The sequence below is a fragment of the Haliotis rufescens genome, unplaced genomic scaffold (genome assembly GCF_023055435.1).
Source record: "Haliotis rufescens isolate VD_foot unplaced genomic scaffold, xgHalRufe1.0.p SCAF_13, whole genome shotgun sequence".
Lineage (NCBI taxonomy): Eukaryota > Metazoa > Mollusca > Gastropoda > Lepetellida > Haliotidae > Haliotis > Haliotis rufescens.
The window spans coordinates 21,459,470-21,483,201 of NW_025963813.1; the positions used below are offsets into that span (position 1 = coordinate 21,459,470).

The window sequence follows — 23,732 nt, forward strand, 5'->3', positions numbered from 1 at the left end:
AAAGTTGACTTTTGTTTTAAAACAGAATATATTGAGCACAAGTCACATAGATACACCCAACATGAGACATGTATTAACAGGGTAGTGCACAGATTCATAATCCATGTCTTAGATAGACTTCCATCAGTGTTATTGGATACTGGAGTTGCTACGTTTGTTGAATACATTAAATCATTGAAATGTATGGATGGTAATTAATTTTTTTATCATATGTCTTTTTGCAAGGAAATTCAAGGTGGGTGTGAAACTTAGGGGGTTAAATTCATTGATGTGCCAGCGGGCACTATTTCTCTCATTCTCGAGCTGTTCTAAGACCGTTCTAAGAATGTTGACTTAACAACAGCAGCATTATTCATTCACAACTCTAATAACGTAATCGCCTCAATAAACAAGCGAAAGTAAATTAGAGTACCTGGTCATCGAGCAAGCATGTGTCCGGACAAAAACACACGAAACTAGCGTCCCTATAGCCCTGTTTGTCCTGCTCGGCCAATCTGCGAAATGTTTATTCAGAGGCTGTGCGTATACACGAACCGGAACAATCCGCTGTCGTCAACTCGATACCCGTACAATCTAATATTGATGGACCTTGCCCGAGAACAAATCACTCAAACGAAATCTCCTGTTATATCCAACCCACAATACTTTGATTCTCAGCCCCTCCCATTTTCCGCTGTGACTGGCATTCAAGTGCTAAGGAAGTATATAAAAAGGCACATTGGACTTTGTTTTGTCTCTCCGATAAGCCAGTCGGTTCATTTGTAACGAGGGTGTAACGCATTAACATATATCATTGCCAAGACTACATAAATACTGAGGCTGCAAGACTAACGGAGACGATCTCTCAGACCAGTCATCATGGAGTGGGAACGATATTTTCGGGTCTCTTCTCTTTTGCTGCTTTCTTGGGCCATTGTCTCCTGTGCTCCTGTTGAAAAGAGTTCCGGCAAGGTGAGTTAATTGCTTCCAAATCAATATCCTCGATTCGTGTCGCTTACGATCATTGTGCATCCCTGTCCTCACTGTCACTTGCTTTAATACTTCCTTTTGTCTGATACGGGGCGCTTAATGTGTTGCTTATTGTACGACCGGGGCGATTGAGGAATAATACATGACAAAAACTGTAGTTGTTATGCTTCCAGTGATAATTAGCGTTACATATATCTAATGTGCAAAAACAATTGCTGGTGTGATAATGTTATACCGAATAAGACACAGATGTATGACACAAGTATGAAGAGTCATTCACGCTTTATTCTTTCTGGGGTTCGTATAACAGATGAAAACACAAGTGTCATATAATAACCGGGGGACAGGAACAATACCACAACATTGCAGTACGTACTGTTCAAGCCATCCCGTATCTGTTCTACAGACAACCGTCCTTATTTGGTTTGACGGTGCTTTAAATAGTATTTCAGTTATATCACGGCGCATCATCTTGATGTGGGAGAAAAGCCCGAAGTATTGCAGGTTGTAGATGTGTACCACGTTTGAAAAACCCACGAGCACGGTTATGGTGCTGACAAACCTAAAAACATTATCAGGGCGAACCGGGATTCGATTTACGAACATAGTTTTCTGACACGACAAATTCTTCACAAGGAAATGCGGCACCTGAGGGGACTTGGCCGTCCGTTGACCATACTCTCAAGATTGCTATTAACAACACCGTTACAAGTATGTACACGCTAATACATACGGAGATCCATGGACACACTCATTCACTCATGTTTTTAAACACTCTACGCCCCTATCATCATGGCAAGTTAACCTGTGTAACAATATTTGATCATTGCCAAGTTGATTCGTTCTTTTTTCTTCGAGTATCCTCTTGAAGTAATAACGACCTTAAACATAGCCTGCAGAACTTTTAAAAAGTACAATGCAGTGTTCATCTCAGTGGCATTCACCTCTCCCTTGGCAGTATATAACTCAGCTTCCTGTAAACATATATGTACGTTCACAACCTGCAACTACAAGGTACAAACGCGTTGCGTAACTTTACCTGATTTGAAACATGTTCGCCATGAACAAGATCTCATTCAACCAAGCAGAGGGTATAATCATTTGTGAACACTTAAAGCATCTGAGATCTACACCTCATCGATTAGCCATTACTATGTCAGTCACAAGTGACAAATCGTAAAAACCTCTTAACCATTTTTCCTTGTTACGGTGTAACACCACAGTACCTTCACAAACGATGTCTTATTTCCCCCATCATGAAAATATGGCTATTCTTGTATCGAGAAACTGTTATGACTGACGATAATACTACACACGCAAGTTCATATACATATTTTAAACATTAAGTCCACGAGCACAACGTACCTACACAGTGGTATCAATAGGCATGCATCTATAGCCGTGCGGACCTGATGGCACCAGGGGGAACAGATGGAACCTCACCACGATTAATACCACGACTAACGTTTAATTACGTTATCGTGGTCTGTCATGATTATCCCTGCTTCAGCAGTCCTCAATGGTGAATTAGTCAATATTTTTGAAATCATAATGGTCATAATCGTTATTTGCAATACATATTTAATACATGTATATGTGTGGTAATGTGCTGATACCGTAAGATTATTTAATTCTAAAAATTCACCTAAAAATTCAACGACATTGAATGAAGCGTTGTTACATTCAGAGTGCTATTAATCATGACAACACAGACCTCTCTTAGTTATAGGAAATTTCATGCTTTAGGCTTTTTCTGAAATTGGTTTGTGTGAAACATATCATGTGCTTCACTAGTCGCTGACAGTGAGCATCAACCTGAAGTCAAAAGTCGTCAACCGTTAGCTGACAGTTATTTGAAAGATAGTTATGTTTAATCAGCCAAACTATCATTATTAAATGAAAAATTAATCAAACCAGCAGTATTGCCAGGTTTAGAATAACATATTGAGCAATGTTACTTTTGGTGGAACAGTCATGACTGATGAACATGTTCATTAATGAAACCGTTGCCTAGACATACCTAGTTTATTCATTTTTCTTACGTACCAGATTGAAGCACAAAAGTTGCACAAAGGATGTTTATTAAGTTCTAATCACAAAAAGGGATGTGAACATATTATGCCCTGCCAGTATACGCATGAAGGTAGTGTCATTACACAGTTGGACCCACACACGACAAGTCAAGGGAATAGTTCTCTCTCAGATGATATGATGAATGATAAATGATACGTTTATGAAACCAACTGTCAATGTACTTATCTACACCTATCTTCAACTCACCATTCTGATTTAATATGACTTCTGAAATATAGTTTGACGATTACAGCAAATGAAACGCACAGGAGAGTTGATTATTATGTAAATGAAATGCCCAGATGTGTTGACTGACAAATAAATGAGTTGATCATCACTATATCATCAACTCATAATTTTGTTGTAGTTCTAATATGAAGTTAGCGATTATTGTAATGTTTAACACAGAAAAATATAGCAAAAGAACTGCCCAGAAAAGCTGACAGTTGATGCAAATAAAATATTGAGAACAGTTGATAATCACTGCAAATTAAATGCCCAGATGAGTTAATGATCACTGCAAATGCAAAGCCGAGAAGTGCTAGCGATCACTGCAACTAAGCAAAAATGCCCGCATGAGTGGATGATCACTACAAATAGAAGGACCAGATGACTTGATAATTAGTGCAAAATAAATGCAAAAAGGGTGGAAGATCACTGCTAATGAAAGGCTGAGATGAGTTGAAGATCACTGCAAATGAAATGCCTAGGGACATAGAGATTAACTGCAACTGAAATGACCAGATGAGTTGATGATCACTGTAGCCGACCGCCAAGAGGAGGTGAACGAACACCAGATGCTATAATTATCAGATGCTAAGACTTAAGAATAAATATCATAAACTCACTTTATATTTTCACAATAAGATATACAGAAGATCGAGGTCAACGTGTTTTAGAGTGAGTGAGTGAGTGAGTCTACGCCGCTTTTAGCAATATTCCAGCAATATCCAGGCGGCCAACATGTTTTAGAATTAAACATGAAAGACAACAGTACATGCTCCAAAGCAACCCAGTTTTATCTTTATCCTTGCTGACTTGGTAACAGAAGTACTACGATGCAACCTGTAATGCCGATGTCATTATTGTGTCGTCCATAGTTCAGAAAGCAGTCATCACAGATGATGATGTTGTTGCCAGTATTTGCCGAGGTGTTAATGTCAGGTATGAGTTGCTATAACAAACTGCAATACTACTGTGATTTCCATAATGACTACCAATATGCGTTTTATTCATGACTTGTATTTGCGTATTGTGTTTGCTAAGAAAGCAAAGGATAGCAACAAAAATACAAATCGACATTACCATTAGTGTCCCCTTGTTGCATGCTGTATACACCATTCCCGACAAACAATGCATTTCTGGGGAATATTTGACACTATGAATTATCTTCAGTGGCCATTGTCCATTAGGAGATTGATGCGGACCATGCCACGCTGTGTAAATGAATGTTTGACCAATCGTGGGGCATGATCCATTATTAGTCATATCATCTCAAACGTTCAATTTTTCACTACCTACGTATGTGTTCTTTTTTTTTACACCCTTACAATAAACCGCCAAAGTGTTCTGTTGATTGTCATGTCACATATAGTCCTTCCTCTTTCTCATCAATCCATTACCATAATCGATACCTCGTTGCTTTTCTGTAACCTCGGCTATTTTCGAATATCCGCAACCTTAAAGAGAATAGAATGCAGTGTGACAATTTGACACTGACGAGACTGATAAAACGCACCTCCACAAAACACGTGCTGTTTCATGTAACGAATAAGTGAACAATAACGCAGTACATGAAATACTCATGTATATTTGTAGTTTAAATATTTTACATAAAAAATGTTACTCACATAACACAGAGCATCTATTTATTGTTGTTACAGTGATCAGTTTGACTGCGTTTTAATACCAATTCTACCATGAATTTGGAATTTACTCGATTCTGATCGGTCAATCAGAGGCTATTAAATCACAATAAACCCCCTCTGATTGAAACAGCTGGTTAAACGGCCGCATCACCGCGGAAGCTAATATTCATAGAATAGCACTATTTTCAGTCATTGTCGGTAGGCATATTTAAATAATTATATCTACAATTACAGGTTACAAAATGCACCGATGCGGTTACAACAATATTCAAAGGATGTGTTGCAATACATTTCGTACGGAAAAACACGACAAAAAACCAACAAAGGGAATGTATTTACGTTTTGGAGCTTGGAATTTTGGCGCTTTTCTATATACGACTGTGACGTCATATCTTTTGCGTCACAATGAGCGATATGGCGTCATAATGTTGACGCGCGATGTAGAGCGAAAGCCTTGCAAAGCTTGCTTTGTCTTCTTTAGGGATGCCCACCTTATGTTAGCTTACCAAGTTGCCGTGCTTATATGCTTTCAATGCCTGTCATATGTTCGAGTTAAGTATTACGTTGTAAACAAACTGCTTGAGTATATACAGCACCATATTTTGTTTCGGTGATTCTGTAATTCAGATCGATAACCCACTCCAAACACTGAACTCAACCCATGCCGCTTCACTCAGTATATTTGCTAACACCAAAGAGTTCGCATTTTATTTAGTCATGGTAGAATGGAGATAAACATACTGTGTTTTCAATGTAGAGCTAGGTTACCTGTAGATTTTACCCCGCTAAATTTAACATTTGAAACCTCACGCTGCGCGTTCGGTTCCAAATTCAAAATTAGCGGGGTTAAATCTACAGGTAACCTAGCTCTACATTGAAAATACAGTGTGTTTATCTCCTAACTATACGTTTAATTGCATCGAACGCAAGGCGGTTTGTATGTTTGCGAGCATCAGGTGGAGAAATATGATATTGATGTGGCCTTAAAATAATATATTTCCCAGTAATCTATTCAGAAAAGAAGTGAAACGAAATATGATAATATTGAAACAAAGAATGTGAGAAAACTTTCGGAAAGAAGTAGGAATCCCCATATGCGCCAATTGCTACCGCTTTCCTGTTGACAGATCTGTGAAGATTCCGGGTTAGAATTGGTCTTCAGCAACCCATGCTTGTCGTGAGAGGCGATTAACGGGATCGGGTGGTCAGGCTCGCTCACTTTGTTGATGCATCGTATCCCAATTGCGTGGATCGATGCTTATGATGTCAATCACTGGATTGTCTGGTCCAGACTCGATTATTTGCAGACCACCGTAAATAAAGCTGGACTATTGCTGAGTGCGGCGTTAAACAACAAACAAACAAACAAATCCGTGTTGATATGTTTCTGTATGCATACGCACGGATCGATGCTCATGATGTCAATCACTAGATTGTCTGGTCTAGACTCGATTATTTGCAGACCACCGTAAATAAAGCTGGACTATTGCTGAGTGCGGCGTTAAACAACAAACAAACAAACAAATCCGTGTTGATATGTTTCTGTATGCATACGCGCGGATCGATGCTCATGATGTCAATCACTGGATTGTCTGGTCTAGACTCGATTATTTGCAGACCACCGTAAATAAAGCTGGAATATTGCTGAGTGCGGCGTTAAACAACAAACAAACAAACAAATCCGTGTTGATATGTTTCTGTATGCATACGCGCGGATCGATGCTCATGATGTCCATCACTAGATTGTCTGGTCTAGACTCGATTATTTGCAGACCACCGTAAATAAAGCTGGACTATTGCTGAGTGCGGCGTTAAACAACAAACAAACAAACAAATCCGTGTTAATATGTTTCTGTATGCATACGCGCGGATCGATGCTCATGATGTCAATCACTGGATTGTCTGGTCTAGACTCGATTATTTGCAGACCACCGTAAATAAAGCTGCAATATTGCTGAGTGCGGCGTAAAAAACAAACAAACACATCATTGTTGATATGTTTCTGTATGGATACGAATTTCCTCTGGGATTGGCACACTCAAACTAAGGCAAGTTGGCCAAGACGTTTAACTTAACCGTCAAGTATATTGATAATAATTGTCTAATAGCTAACCCTCTACCACTAAGTTACTGAACTGAGCTAGAAATAAAAGGGACCAATGGAAGCGCATCATCCGTTTCATATTTAGATATATGCAAAAAGATTCAAAGTGACACAAAAATCTTCACACGTCTGTACAACAAGAGGGATGACTTCACATTGCCAATATTCAGTCAACTTGATGTCGAACAATATTCCAGCTGCAGAGCAGCTCCAGCCTTTCACAACTTTAAAATGGATCATGCTCTTTTGACAGATTTCAAAGAGAGTCATTCGACTCTTGCTCAAAACTTGTTTCATCAGGATTACAACATTCAAGGCCCCAGTAAAGCTTTCACAACGTCTTAGGGTAGGCATTTTGCGGACATTTCCAAATTTGAAATCACAGTGACTAAACTGATATTCGATGCTGTTCCTTATTTTTACTTGTACCATACGTTCCCGTACCCGCGTGTTTCTTCAGGTGAATAATTGGTTTGCCTTTGCATGTGCCCGTGAAGGGTACAATTAGTAGGGCTGGCTATTCCCCGTATTCCTTTACGCTAACACTTTGTAGCATCACCATATGATAACGATTTATGAACACATGCTCATGACATAGTCGGAGTTGTCGCTTTTATTTCGATAATAGTTTCTTCCCATGATATATTGTTGTGAATACATACAGTTAATATAACACCGTATGAATTGTATCCCTTATACTAGCATACGTTTAAATATTGTTCTTGTATGTCTCCCTTCATATTTCGAGCTTTGGTTCTGAGAATAAAACGAAAGCTATAGTTCTGTGATTTCGAACATAAGTTAGGTCAATGTTTAATCACACGTGTTTCCAGCCTAGTTACACCTGCAGTTAAATGACAAGTGACAAAGCGCAAGCTAGTCTGCGGAGGATCCATCCAACGTTATAGACTGGTGGATATTCAGCCATAATCGGTATTTAATCAATGTTACGTTTCTCAGATGATATCTAAATTATGTGCAAATGCTGGCAAATAGTTCCTTATTTTGACATGTCGTGGAAAGGATGTAAATCTTTCGCTTCGTTACTTTTTACCACTGTCGCATGTCAGGCTGGACCTACTTTTTTTACTTGTTCGTTATTTACACTTTATTACGCCAAACAAACACGTCACAAACTTCATGTTCGCCTTGCAATTTGATCTAAATAGATCTTCTACAGATATTCCAGTCGAGCTGTACCCAGACAGGACCAATTATTTTACACTGGGTATATGACGACGATATGCACCCGCCAATCAGTATAATTTAATGTAACAAATTCAGCGTATCTGGACCTACGTAGAATAGTTTGTGGCACTGCTGCCGAAAGAGTTGTTCATGGGTGGACACGGTTGCATGATCAGACCGCTCCATCGGAACAATATTCATACAAATTCAGTGTGCATGATTTCTGATGTTTGGGCCAGAGTATCCGAGATATGAAAAATAACATTCTGCAATGATCTCTAACGTAAAACGCTGTGTGTGACCTTGCTCTTTGTAACAATTTGTAACTGACAAGCAGGTTTGATGGGTGGTACAGTTAACATGAACTGGCTATCACACTGATTTAACTTTTCTGGAGTGGTCATGATAAAGTCAGCTGGACATGAGGATACTGATTGCTCAGTGAGTGACTGACCGACGCAACTGTAGATCTAGGTCCGAAATTCAACGAGCGCCGCTGTGTGACTTGTTTGGTGTTCCTGCAGTTATTCTGCCCTCATGCGCTTTAATTACTTTTAGTTGAAATAATGTCGCTATTCTAATGATCATGTTTGCACAGACAATAGGTAGAGCACTTTAGTAATGCGCATGCGAAGAAATGGTACTAATGCCCACGTTAGTGCGTATATATCAATATTATATTAGTGCGCAGCCGGATTTGCAACCGGTTTCGGTTAGATATGTATTTTACATATCCATACATATTTAATGTAGATAAAAAATAACAGAATATTCTTAGACGATTATTAAACGATGCTCGCGAACTGTCTGTGGTAGCTGACCCCTCTCTCTTCTTGTTCCGTAGAAATGATGTCTAATGTCTAAGTGTAGTTTTCTCTCCAGATGTCTCTTACATCGATCTGACTTCACAGATGGGGATATAATACAGGAGATTATAATACGTATCTCCCCTGTCTGATTGTAGAGCGTTCAAAAGACAACAATATTTATACTTATAATTTCGGCATCGGGTTTACGCTGGGTTGAACTAATCGCGTGTATTAAGTCAGTACTGATCAGAACGCAAAGTCGATGGGGAAAAAAACAAAAACAAAGAAAATACGTCAGTTCCTAGTCGTATATAGAAGCTTAATTGGGTGAACTATACGTCATATAAAAGGTACCCACCAGATCTGCAACTGAAGACTAGTTCCCCAGATTAGCCGTTGTGATGGGAAGTAGTCTTGGTTTTCACTTCGTTCTGGTCGATTTGCGATTGATAGGCGCCGTGATATGTCATTTCCATTGCCGGACCTATGAACGTGTATTGTTCATTGAAAATGTCTCCTGGCAAATCTTGTTAGTGTCTTTACAGTAATGGAATAAAGCAATGCGTCCTGTCAATTCTGGATTATGCGTCAGTAATGTGTTAACAGCGGTCTAATCCACCATCTCCTGCTTTGTTTCCTGGCATCGTCACAAAAACCGAATAATGGGCCAATAACAGCCTCAGACACCACCGACCGATTATCGTGTTAGCAAATTTGAGCTTGGCTCCTACTAAATGACACTAATTCCAATTTAAAGCTACAACCAGTTAATGCTTCTCAACTATATGAATTGGGTTGTATATTATCGTCAGTGTCAAAAGATCTTTTGGTACTCCATATAACGGTTTATCCTGTATGAAGCTGACAAAAAGAAATTTGTAACCTCTCAGCTATTTTGCTAGTATTCAAACTCCAGATAGTATTTCATTTGTCACCGTGCATATAAGACACAGTTTCGTGATGAACATAACACATGTACAATATATGGGATGATACGGTGTTCACGAGATCATGTCAATGTTGAAAAGCTTTCTCAAAACAATTCATAAAATGTATGTATTGTGAACCAAGCTTGATTCCAATATAAATGAAGTATTGTTCAAGGTGAGGTGAGGCGAAATTGGGTTTAACGTCGGGTCCAAGGTTATTGCACTTATATAGCGTGTGTGTGTGTGTGTGTGTGTGCGGCTGCTTGTACTGGTCCGGACAAATGCCGATTTTATAGTGCTAGCCCATGCCGCAGTTTAACGTGAATACCCAAATCAGACACATTATACTCCGGTCTGAGCCGACCAGTCCCTGTATTAGCCCCTTAATGCCCAGCGCCAGGCAGGGTAGGAACAAGTACCATCTTTTAACATCTTTTGGTATGACGCGGCCGGGGATCGAACCCCCGACCTTCCGCTTTCCGGCCGGATGCTCCACCACGACACCACGGAGGTCGGTCACAGTGTGGTTCAAGGGATGGACGTTGTGTTGTTCAGAGTCTTTTTAGTGCAGCCAGTTATATGTTCATAAGGAAATGTTCAAGTTGCATTGTCAATTCAGTTATAATTAATTTACTGCATCTATCTCCAATGACGTGAGTCCAAGTTGTATAAATATGGATGTGTTGCCAATGTGAGACATTTACAGAGTGTGATGAATGACAACCACTGCACGGCTGCTTTTGTCTGGAAAAGGCGCCTGTTCAGTTCTGATGCTTTGATCATGCCAGTTTACGGTTGAGGCCATCGCTGCTTTGTGTTGCTACACAAAGCGGGTAATAAAGAGGGAAGCTTTCATAGTCTTATTACTAGCCAATAAAGGGAAGAAAAGACAACCGCGTCTCACGCCTGATCTACGACATAAAAAATTCAAAATCCCTGAAGTGCTTAGACAGAATAAAACTTTGAGGAGTGTTTCCTCAAATAGTTGTGGTAATTGTGTGTTACCGTATAAACATGCGAGCCATTTTCTTCAAAGTGATGGAATATACATAGCTCCCTTGGGCTTCAGAAAAAATCTGACTTGATCCCCAGGACAAGTTAGACGTAGCCACGCACATTACTGTACGGACTGGCAACGACAGTGGTGTTGATCATCAAACTAGCTGAATTTAGTTTAGTGCTTAGTGCTTGGATAAAAAGTAGAAAACAATTTATTTTTTTAAATCGTTGCCCCTGTCAGTGACATTTAGTAAATTTTCAAAATAGAATACGGATATTCCATTCACATACACTTGATTGTGTGTCCTCAGCTTACATTGGACAGGGATTCGCGAAGGCTTTATGTTGTCATCTGGATTGCATCTAATGATCAGTAATTTCTTTGACATGGTTACATAACTTGGACATTACCAGACTTGGCGGGACATCAATCAAAGCACAGCAAAAATAAAAAGCTTTTAGATGATACATACCTTATCCATTACACAAGGGAATAGTCGCACCTCTAGATGGCATCTTCCATAATTCCTCATGATATATTGATTAAGAAGATCGTGCATACTTTTCATATCACTGTAAATGCTTGGCTAACATTTTGTTTATGGCTGAAAGGCACGTTCATTATTGATAACAATGTAGATATTGTGTCTTCTTGTTATTCTTAATGTGTCCGTCCAATAAACCTATTTACAATCAATCGAAAGTCTCAGATTCTTTTCAAATGAAGCTGAATTAAAGGTACATGTTGTAGATGTGGTACGTGAGGAAAGATTGCTATAGTCCTGCAGCATGGTTATGGGTGTTTTTTGACAAATAATATACCCTTACATTGCAACGTAAGACAATGAAGACAAAAACGATATTTTCCAAAGAGACCAATGAATAAATGCTTTTATTACTTGCCCGTGAAGAGATCACCCGTCTAATAAACATACAGGTGTATTACACATTGTCTCATACCAAAGCGCGTGCTTATGTACTGCTGGAACAAGTTTCACGAACAAATATTGAAAGCTCTCAACATCCCTTGGCTTATTCAACGACATTGTCTGTCGAGATTATAGATAACTGTGAGGAGCTTATGCACACTCGACGACCCCAGCAACCCTGTCACATGGGATTGTTTCGCCAGTGGATCTTGCAAAACATTCCACAAATTACGTCATGGGGTATTGCCACGTTATTGTAAACATTGTGGCAGAGGGCGATCGTACTGTAGCGACAGTCAAAAGTCTATGTTAAAATATGTGAGTTACGATTACCTTAGCGCTACGATAACTTTGTGGAACGGACGCCTGAATTCTTAACGTGGGTCGTAATATTGGATTAAACTGATACGTGAATCTTTTGACATGTTTGAAGTATTTTTCTGTTAAAGTCAATTGGAGTATAATGCGGATCGTGTAGGTGTCTGCCTATTCACGCACGGCAGTGAAATTCTAAATGTTAAAATGGCAAGTAATAAATAAAATACTGAAGGAGCTTACGAATAGTTCTGGTGTCTGACTGGCTTTCGCTCGTCAGATACCAGAACTGTTCATGATCACTCGTTGAAAAAAATTGGTATTACACGGGAGCTCGTTTAGTATTTCTATTCTATATTCAATTGGAAAGTTCCGTTACACGAATTGTCTTTTGATTTCTTTCTAAAAGGATTGTCAACATTGCCACCCATTACATACTGCACATATTGTATTGTGTATTTAGAATACCTTATGTACGTAGGTTTTATTGAAGGATTGTTTCCAGCTATCAGTCCGGTGCACAGTCAATGCTGAAGATATACCTTTCGCATTCTCCGTGAAATGATTATGTTTCTTTCTGAAGCAAGCATTCAAGTAACGTATGTATACACAACCATAAACACACGTTTTCATAAAACAATTGCCATCCTATCTGCTAGTTTACACAGCACTGAGCACTGTCAAGACCAACTCTGAACGGATGTTTGGATCCTTGACAATTTTGCTACGTCAAAGCTTTGCACTCAAGTAAAGATTGCCTGGCAATATTGTCTGAAGGGTTTGGCTGACTGTCCCATCAAGCTAACCAATTAAATCCAGAACCGTCCGCTGTGAGTGGAATGATGCGACAAGGGTTTCTCACGTGACACCTAAGAGAGCGGATGTCCGTAGGCAATACAGGGCTTATTTTAGGCAATAGTCAAAATCTACAGATGCTGAGGCAAAGTTCCAAACGGTGTACACGCGGCATGAAATAATAGAATATGAGGCATCTACCATTCTTGTTTTGTTGAGAAACTGACATTCGCTGACGGTTTTTATCAAGAATGTGTTATTAACCTTTCTCAATGTGTTCCTTTTCAATGACGACAGAGCGATATGGTTGAGACATGTCTCTGTGCCGCAAATGCGACTGAAGCAACGGTTCATTAATGACTACCAGCACCACAAAACGACCTTGAATGGAAATTCTTTTACCTACCTTGTTGAATTTACGTGAATTTAATAAAGAGATTAAAAATATTTAATTTATTAACCATTGACCTTTCATATCAGATAATTAACGGATGGCAATAAACAATGAACGTTGCATGGTCCCCATTAACGGGAAAGTCATGGTTAAAATTTTGAATAATTCGAGTGTGGCCTGCCTCAAATATTGTTTTGCAATATGGTTGCCATGGTGATTGTTATTGACAAGCGATGTAAATATCCTCAGAGTGGTTCTTGACATGGAGCCATATGCTCCTCAATTAGATTAATTATGTAGACACTGAATTAACAAAGTCTGAAGGGTCATCCATTATCCTACAACATAATGTCAAAAGCAAACACGTTAAAGAAGACAGGAACGTCATAGAGCACGTTTGTTAATTCTGCATAGATAAAAGTGTGTTTCATTTGGACTTTGTCAGGTATGACTAGAAACAAACCAAGACAAACACCACGGCTAAAACGACAAGAATACATACGCGATAATAGTTTTCAAGCTTATGTTAGCTTGAACTGTGTCCTTCGTTGAAGACCTGTGTGAGTCGCTAGCCTCGCTTTGATCAAACTTCCCTCCAAGTATGTCTGCTGACTTTGATCAATCATCTCTGCACACCGCTTGTGTGAATGAAAAGATGAGAGTACATGTCGAAATTTATCTGGTATGAATATGCACCAGTCTTATTTGTTCAGATCTTTTCACAGAGAAAAGGAAAGGGGCGTCAATTTGTAACAATGAATACAGTTCTAAATAAGTTGTATTCGTAAATGTTAATACAACTTATACAGTAGGTAAAGAGTTGGTGTTTGACATGCTGAACATGGTTTAACAGAAAAGGTATGTACGACCAATGTATTCTGATATAATTACCAGGCGACTTTCCAACATCAAGCGACCTTTGCAACAGTTGTTTGGGGTATTCATCACATATGCTGACAGTGAAACGAATGCGTTCCAAACTAACGCTTTCTCTTACAGTTTCAAAATAAATATTATTATTTTGGGACGAATATCGATTGCATTGCGTCAGTTTTTACCAGCACATGTACATAACGACAGCCTGTAAATAATCGCATCTGGAATAGACAGACTAATGATTGCGTTATAGCAGGAATCTATCGCTCACTGTCTGTCAGAATGCCCGCACGTTCATTACCCGGGCACGACCCCAATTTATGTTCGCTCTTACGACACAGCATTAGGGAAGGGTCATTGTGTATTGATACATTCCTGTAGCTTGTCCATCCTATTCACAATACACGTTACTGGGTGTATTCATGTGCCAATGATGTGTGTAGGAGAGACGAATAACAGAATTAGATGACTGTTCCCTTTTATTGTCAGCTCGGAAACACCCACTGTTTGCCCGTGTTTCCCTGTGTGTACTATTGACACAAGTGCTAGCACGTGGTTCCCTGTATGTACTATTGACACTAGTGCTAAGACGTGGTTCCCTGTATGTACTATTGACACTAGTGCTAGCACGTGGTTCCCTGTATGTACTATTGACACTAGTGCTAGCACGTGGTTCCCTGTATGTACAATTGACACTAGTGCTAGCACGTGGTTCCCTGTATGTACTATTGACACTAGTGCTAGCACGTGGTTCCCTGTTTGACTATTGACACTAGTGCTAGCACGTGGTTCCCTGTATGTACTATTGACACTAGTGCTAGCACGTGGTTCCCTGTTTGACTATTGACACTAGTGCTAGCACGTGCATACTTGTCATTAGCTGTGGACGCTTTATGACGGACCCAGAGCGCTCGGAGGAAACACATTAGTTAACAAATGACATCCAACAACTGATACGCCTTAAAACAGAGTAGTTCTCTGATAACCATTAATGTGCTATCATCAGTCTTACATGATTGAAGACTGACAGCTCACCATCTGCTATAGTTAACTGGTAAACTGTTTGTACAATGGCGCTGGTCCTCTGTACCCTCTATGTACATCATGGCGTTGAACATTCGGAAATCACGTGAATGAATGTTATATTACGTGTTAAATAATCGATATGGTTCAAGTCGTATATATTGTCAAATGTATTGTGTTATGTCGACTTTCTTTACAGTTTACAGATATCACACTGACAATTTCCCCCACAACACGCATTGTGAAATGTACACCTTACACCGTCTTTACTGCTGTGAAATGTCCGACTGCTTCTTGTTCTCGACACATAAGGAAACAATGTGGAGTGTTGGTGTAATCGACGGGAAATGTATCACTGTCACTGACGGTAAACCCGCGGCCCACAGCGTATCTCAAAGTATTTACATTTCTGGCTATGACGCTAAAAGCATTTGTACAGTTCTGGTGTTGCATTGACCAATTCGGTTATTTTGTATGTGTTGTTCTGTGCTATTGTAGAATCTACCAGAACTCCAGGACAATGAATCATGTATGCTATGAGTGCTGACAATTTGTGATGTCACTTCGATTTTGCTAACGTGTGGCGTGGTGTCACTTAATACAAGTGAAGCGTTAGTTATCAAGGAAATGGTATTCGTGTCTTGTACTGTCTACACCTGTGTAGTTTCAGTTGCTGAAATATTAATGTCCTGGCGTCGCATAAATCTTCGCTGCAAGGTATACACAAACACAAATCATGATCGCAATAGGTGTATGTGCACGAATTTTAACGCAATTTGTTAATTTCCTACATGTAAATGATTCATGGGGATGGGGTCATGGCACCATATCTGCATGCTGTGTGTACGAATTCACAAATAACCAGGGCAGTAAATCCTTCTCTGCGCTGGAACCCTTTGCTACCATAACTTCCATCAGAGTTCGACACCAACGAGAGGCCCTAAAATAGGCGTCTGATCATAACTTTAACATGGGAGAGCAGGCTCAGTGTGAAAGACCGTGATAGTGGCGACACTTCCGAAATGAACCTATGGTTGCGAATTTTGATTAACAAACCGAAGATACAAACCAAGGGATGATCGATTATATATACACCGTTTTAAGCATTGATTTTAACTTCTTTTAGAAATGCAAAGAAATATGTATATGCGTGACATCTGTACCGAAAGACCAGCATATCTACATTTACAGTCTAATAAACATCATTCGTGTTGCAATACGTGTATTTTAGTGACGGAAAGTAAAGCATTTAAGACAAAGTTTATAATAACTAAACTAATACGAGTTTGTAATACCCCAATGTAATACCCCAATGCTGTGAGTGGATAAGTGGTTTTATCTGCAGAGCGATTTTGTGGTGGTAAAGGTATGTTCAAGCACACTTCACACAGCACGCTATGTGGACATGCATCTTGAAATATAAAACTCATTCCTGTAATAAATGCCATGTGAAAATACTTGTGTTTGGATTGCAGGGAATATGCGGATTACCAAATACAAACCAAAACTGATTTCGTGTCCTTAATCGACGTGTACGTCAGTTAAACCAAGAACTGTTTACACAACCTCAACACGTGCGGTAGGCAGGAGCGATAAATGCTATTCACAAATAAGAAAACACGCTACCGTTTACATTTGCATGACGCTACTCGCCACTGATTCATCATACTCCTTGATAGCATTACAACACAGCAAGGTACACTAATTGGTAATCCACATTAATTACGGAGTGAAAATACGTTATTATACATCTGTGTACGTATAATCAAATAACGATGCCTCCGTCTCCATTTGTAAACACGAAGCATGCAACTGATGGTCTGCTTATATACATGATATTATATCTATATGTATCAACCATATCATCAATCGGTCGGTGTTGTACCTCAACATGCTACTTTTTGTAGCCTTGGGCGTAATAAAGTTCTGTTCTGTACACGACCAGAAGTGATATAATCGGAATACTTGTGAATTAGTCACCAGGCGGTGGATATCACGTAGTCCGTCCACCACCACGGGTCAACAGAGATGTTGCTGATTCTGGGAACCAGTGTCGTTGTAGTAATGGATCCCCCAAAACGGTTGACTATGCTGTTAGTTTAAACCAAATGCATGTAACGTTAAATACCGAGGCGAGACTCTCCATACTGGGACAAAGATAGGACCCTAACACTGGCATCCCGTTCCATGATATACTAGCGTTATAGTTATCTGATTCCACCTCGAGATTACTCACAGATTGATGCTGATACTGTTGGTTAGGCTGCCAATATCGGACAGGATGCCAGGAAAAGTAAATTGTGCATATTGAAAAATGGAGAGGTATGCCATATTGCAAACTGCCTAAATGACCTTGTGTAAATTATATAATCATTATTTAACTGCATCGTAACAGCATTAAACTGGCTATTCTTCCCTCACTGACATGATTCACGACGGCGTCTCAAGAACAGTAGCATATAGTCTGTGCTCGTTCATCATACGGAGGCAAGGGTTGCAGCTGCCAGTTTGGCGTCCCGCTCTGATGAGGTATTACACGCTTCTCTCGGATAATGTGCAACAATAAATAACATGTTATTTCTTGGTTATTTTCATATCAAGAAACTAACGAGGTGAAGAACAGATTCACTCTTTTAGGTTGCGTGATCGTTTATGTTCCGTTTTCAATTAATAGTGGTCATTTACGAGCAATCGGGCAAATTGACAGCATGCTGGTATGTCTAAATTATTAATGGAGGGAGTCGTATTCGCCGTGAAATGTTCCTGGTAGAGATCTGAGCTGTTAGGTCCCTGCGTCAGATGATTGAAGTGTAATTAACGACTTGGGGGATAAAAGACAATGTGTAATTAACCATTATGACAGAATAATCTCCCACTAAGGTTACAGCAGGATCTGCATCAAAAGGAGTTATTGTCTTTCATGACTTGCCTTGGAAGCCAATGTTAGACGTATATCGGAAGTTGGCTTTGAGCGAACTCATGTCCAAATAATCTAGCATGTATCTTTCAAAAGTCTACACTTTGAAAACACCGCTACCAGCCGCCCTCTGATATAGTGAGTACAGTGATTTAGTCTATAAACAATATCACTTTTATGAAAAGAATTACAATAACAGTTTCAGGGGGAGTTAGTGAAATTGCAGTGTATAAAAGCTATTTATAATATAATGAGCTGCATCACTCACAAATGCACGGGGTTATTTTATTGAAATGTTTCAAGAAGTGGATATCTCTGGTATACTTTAGCTTGTTTTACTGACAATTCACATATTTCACTTATCCAACTGAATCTAACTTTTGTGTTTGGTATCTCAGCCTGAACCTTTCAGAGTGCCACATATAGTGCCACATATAGCGCCACATATAGTGCCACATATAGCGCCACATATAGTGCCACATATAGCGCCACATATAGTGCCACATATAGTGCCACATATAGCGCCACATATAGTGCCAAATATAGTGCCACATATAGTGCCACATTAAGCGCCATATATAGTGCCACATATAGTGCCACGTATAGTGACACATACAGCGCCACATATAGTGCAACATACAGCGCCACATATAGTGCCACATATAGTGCCACATATAGTGCCACATATAGCGCCACATATAGTGCCACATAAAGTGCCACATATAGCGCCATATATAGTGCCACATATAGTGCCACATATAGTGCCACATAAAGCGCCACATATAGTGCCACATATAGCGCCACATATAGTGCCACATACAGTGCCACATATAGCGCCACATATGGTGCCATATATAGTGCCACATATAGTGCCACATATAGCGCCACATATAGTGCCACATATAGTGCCACATATAGTGCCACATATAGCGCCATATATAGTGCCACATATAGTGCCACATATAGTGCCACATATAGCGCCACATATAGCCACCTTGTGCAGACAGCTTCATTGATTCATGTGCCTTAAAGGAAACATATGTGGCATTGAATGCTCTGTCTGTTGTCGTAGTCTTTATCATTGATTAACTAGTCAGTCATTTGCAGTTGACACTGACTATTGGTATGAGTAACTGGTACAACTGCTGTCCATTAGGAATTGCAAATGTATACCCTTGGGCAGAACTATGACAAAGGGGTTCGTACTGTGGTGTTGTGATCAGCTGAAGAGATAACGTTGATTGATAAGGATTGCATACATATTCAATATTTCAAGCATGTCTTTATGTGATCAGTGAAGGTGTGCGATTAATAGTTTTATTGAGCATCGTTTGTCCGAACTCCCTTAGTGCGGAAATGCAGCCTTATGCCGTCTTCTGTCAGAGGAAAATACCTTACTGGATGACTCGTTAATCCGGAAAAAGTGTTAAGCCAAATGATTCAACTAGAAACGGTACCGTCAGTTTATATTTCACTGTATTTACAATCAAATTTAGGCTAGGCTTGGTATTTTGTTTGAGTGCGTGTTTGTGTGTATGTGAAGCGCAGGGACTGGAATGCACGACCAAGTGCACTTGACATGAACAGCTCCGTCCTGTACACTGAACACACTTGAAGGTCAATATAGTACATATTCTGTTTCAGGTACATAACCACACTATTGTCGGTTTTCAATATTCTAGAGGATATATTTGGTACACATTCATTGTAATCAATGGCTATGATATGCAATATACATACGCACCGTACGTAATGTGTCATTCTGGTTGATTAATATGATACAACCGATTTGTATTCGGCCCATTTTCTCTTTCCGATCAGGCGTTTACTACTCGATTTGATCATGAATGTTAACCCAACATCCACACTCTACTTGATATCCTCCACCCAACATACACACTGTACTTGATGTCCATCACCCCAACAACCAGACTCTACTTGATGTCCATCACTCCAACATCCACACTCTACTTGATGTCTTCCATCCCAACATCCACACACTTATTGATGTCCTCCACACCAACATCAACAGTCTACTTGATGTCCTCCATCCCAACAACCACACTCTACTTGATGTCCATCACCCCAACACCTACACTCTGCTGGATGTCCTCCACCCGAACATCCACACTCTACTTGATGTCCTCCACACCAACACCCACACTCTACTTGATGTCCTCTATCCCAACATCCACACTCTACTTGATGTCCTACAGCCAAAAATCCACGCTCTATTTTATGTTCTCCATCCCAACATCCACACTCTACTTGATGTCTTCAATCCCAAAATACAAACACTACTTGATGTCCTCCACCCCAACATGTCTTCCATCCCAATATGTCCTCAAACCCAACATCCACACTCTACTTGATGTCCTCCATCCCAACATAAACACTCTACTTGATGTCCTACACCCAAACATTCATACTCTACTTGATGTCCTACACCCCAAGAACCACACTCTACTTGATGTCCTCAATCCCAACATCCACACTCTACTTCATGTCCTCTATCCCCAAAACCACACTCTACTTGATGTCCTCCATCCCAAGAACTACACTCTACTTGATGTCCATCACCCCAACACCTACATTCTACTTGATGTCCTCAATCCCAACATCCACACACTTATTGATGTTCTCCACCCGAACATCAACACTCTACTTGATGGCCTCCACACTAACATCAACAGTCTACTTGATGTCCTCCATCCCAACAACCACACTCTACTTGATGTCCATCACTCCAACACCTACACTCTACTTGATGTCCTTCATCCGAACAACCACACTCTACTTGATGTCCTACACCCAAACATCCATACTCTACTTGATGTCCTCCACCCCAAGAACCACACTCTACTTGATGTCCTCCATCCCGACATCCACACTCTACTTCATGTCCTCTATCCCCAAAACCACACTCTACTTGATGTCCTCAATCCCGAGAACCACACTCAACTTGTTGTCCATCACCCCAACACCTACATTCTACTTGATGTCCTCCAACCCAACATCCACACACTTATTGATGTTCTCCACCCGAACATCCACACTCTACTTGATGTCCTCCATACCAACATCAACAGTCTACTTGATGTCCTCCATCCCAACAACCACACTCTACTTGATGTCCATCACCCAAACACCTACACTCTACTTGATGTCCTCCACCCGAACATCCACGCTCTACTTGATGTCCTCTACACTAACAACCACACTCTACTTGGTGTCCATCACCCCAACATCCACACTCTACTTGATGTCCTCCATCCCAACAACTACACTCTACTTGATGTCCATCACTCCAACACCTAAACTCTACTTGATGTCCTCCATCCGAACAACCACACTCTACTTGATGTCCTCCACACCAACATCAAAAGTCTACTTGATGTCCTCCATCCCAACAACCACACTCTACTTGATGTCCATCACTCCAACACCTACACTCTACTTGATGTCCTTCATCCCAACAACCACACTCTACTTGATGTCCATCACTCCAACACCTACACTCTACTTGATGTCCTTCATCCGAACAACCACACTCTACTTGATGTCCTACACCCAAACATCCATACTCTACTTGATGTCCTCCACCCAAAGAACCACACTCTACTTGATGTCCTCCATCCCAACATCCACAATCTACTTGATGTCCTCTATTCCAAAAACCACACTCTACTTAATGTCCTCAATCCCGAGAACCACACTCAACTTGTTGTCCATCACCCCAACACCTACATTCTACTTGATGTCCTCCAACCCAACATCCACACACTTATTGATGTTCTCCACCCGAACATCCACACTCTACTTGATGTCCTCCACACCAACATCAACAGTCTACTTGATGTCCTCCATCCCAACAACCACACTCTACTTGATGACCATCACCCAAACACCTACACTCTACTTGATGTCCTCCACCCGCACATCCACGCTCTACTTGATGTCCTCCACACCAACATCCACATTCTACTTGATGTTCTCCATCCCAACAAGCACACTCTACTTGATGTCAATCACCCAAAAACCTACACTCTACTTGATGTCCTCCACACCAACATCCCCACTCTACTTGATGTACTCCATCCTAACATACACACTCTACTTGGTGTCCTCCGTCCCAACATCCACACTCTACTTGATGTCCTACACCCAAACATCTATACTCTACTTGATGTCCTCCACCCCAAGAACCACACTCTACTTGATGTCCTCCATCCCAACATCCACACTCTACTTGATGTCCTCTATCCCAAAAACCACACTCTACTTGACGTCCTCCATCCCAAGAACTACACTCTACTTGATGTCCATCACCCCAACACCTACATTCTACTTGATGTCCTCAATCCCAACATCCACACACTTATTGATGTTCTCCACCCGAACATCCACACTCTCCTCGATGTCCTCCACACCAACATCCACAATCTACTTGATGTTCTCCATCCCAACATCCACACTCTACTTGATGTCCTCCATCCCAACATCCACAATCTACTTGATGTCCTACACACCAAGGTTCACACTCTACTTGATGCTCTCCATAACACAACATTAGAATAAATGAGTTGTATTGTATGTTTAATGTGAGGTGAAGCGAAATGGGGGTTTAACGTCGCTTTCACAATTATTTCACATATTGCGACGTCAATCACGAGTGTGCGTGCGTGCGTGCGAGTGCGTGCGTGCGTGTGCGCGTGCGTGCGTGCGTGCGTGCTTGCGTGCGTGCTTGTTGGGTGATTGCTTGTACTAGTCTAGACTAATGCCGGTTCTTATTTTTGCTGATTAACCCACCTGAACAAGAAATAAGGGAGACCAGACAGGCCACTTCATCTATTTAATATTTAGATCTACATGTATGCATACAGATTCAGAGTGACAAAACAGTCCCCAAAAGACTGTATGACAAGAATGATGACTTCATCTTTCCAACAGTCAACTTTCCCTTTATGACGAGCAATATTCCTGCAGCACCCGCCCTCTACATGTCACAACTTCTGAGGTACAATCGAGCATGCTCTTTCTGCCAAGACTTCAAAGATCGTCATACAACTCAGAAGTTGTTTGATCAAGGTTACAACATTGAAGACTTCATTAAAACTTTCAAAATGTTTAAGGGTAGACATGTGGAGGGCATTTCCTAATTTGACAAAAATGCAATTCACCATTTTGACTTATGTTCCCGTGGGTTTTGTTAGGTGAAAATTTGCCATAGCGTGTGTTTGTTACGGGTGCCACCGGTGGGGCAGAATACAATTACTTCGTACACATCGTACATCGGAATCGTACATCGACTCTGTTTTTTGGAAGAGATTTGTTATGAACATAAAAATGGTTGCATTTCTTAATATTATCATAGTCCTATCCAACTAAGATAACATGCCAAGGATGACCCACGTGTACCATGTTTAAACGTCTTTTGGTATGACGCGCCTTACCTTCCGCTCTGTATTGACACTCTATATTGTTTCATATGAGGGATTTTACATGCTCTTACAACTGGAATAAGCGAGCTCTGCATACTACTTT

General features: G+C 40.4%; 1 protein-coding gene across 1 annotated transcript in view; it reads left to right on the plus strand.

Moving 5' to 3' along the window:
* The first annotated feature begins 720 nt into the window (after positions 1 to 720).
* LOC124132286 (feeding circuit activating peptides-like) overlaps positions 721 to 23,732 on the plus strand; it is an 80,649-nt gene continuing 57,637 nt past the window's right edge. Inside the window, exon 1 of the mRNA XM_046496138.2 lies at positions 721 to 951. Coding sequence (XP_046352094.2) covers positions 859 to 951 — 93 coding nt within the window. The 5' untranslated portion in view covers positions 721 to 858. The remainder of the gene's footprint in view (positions 952 to 23,732) is intronic.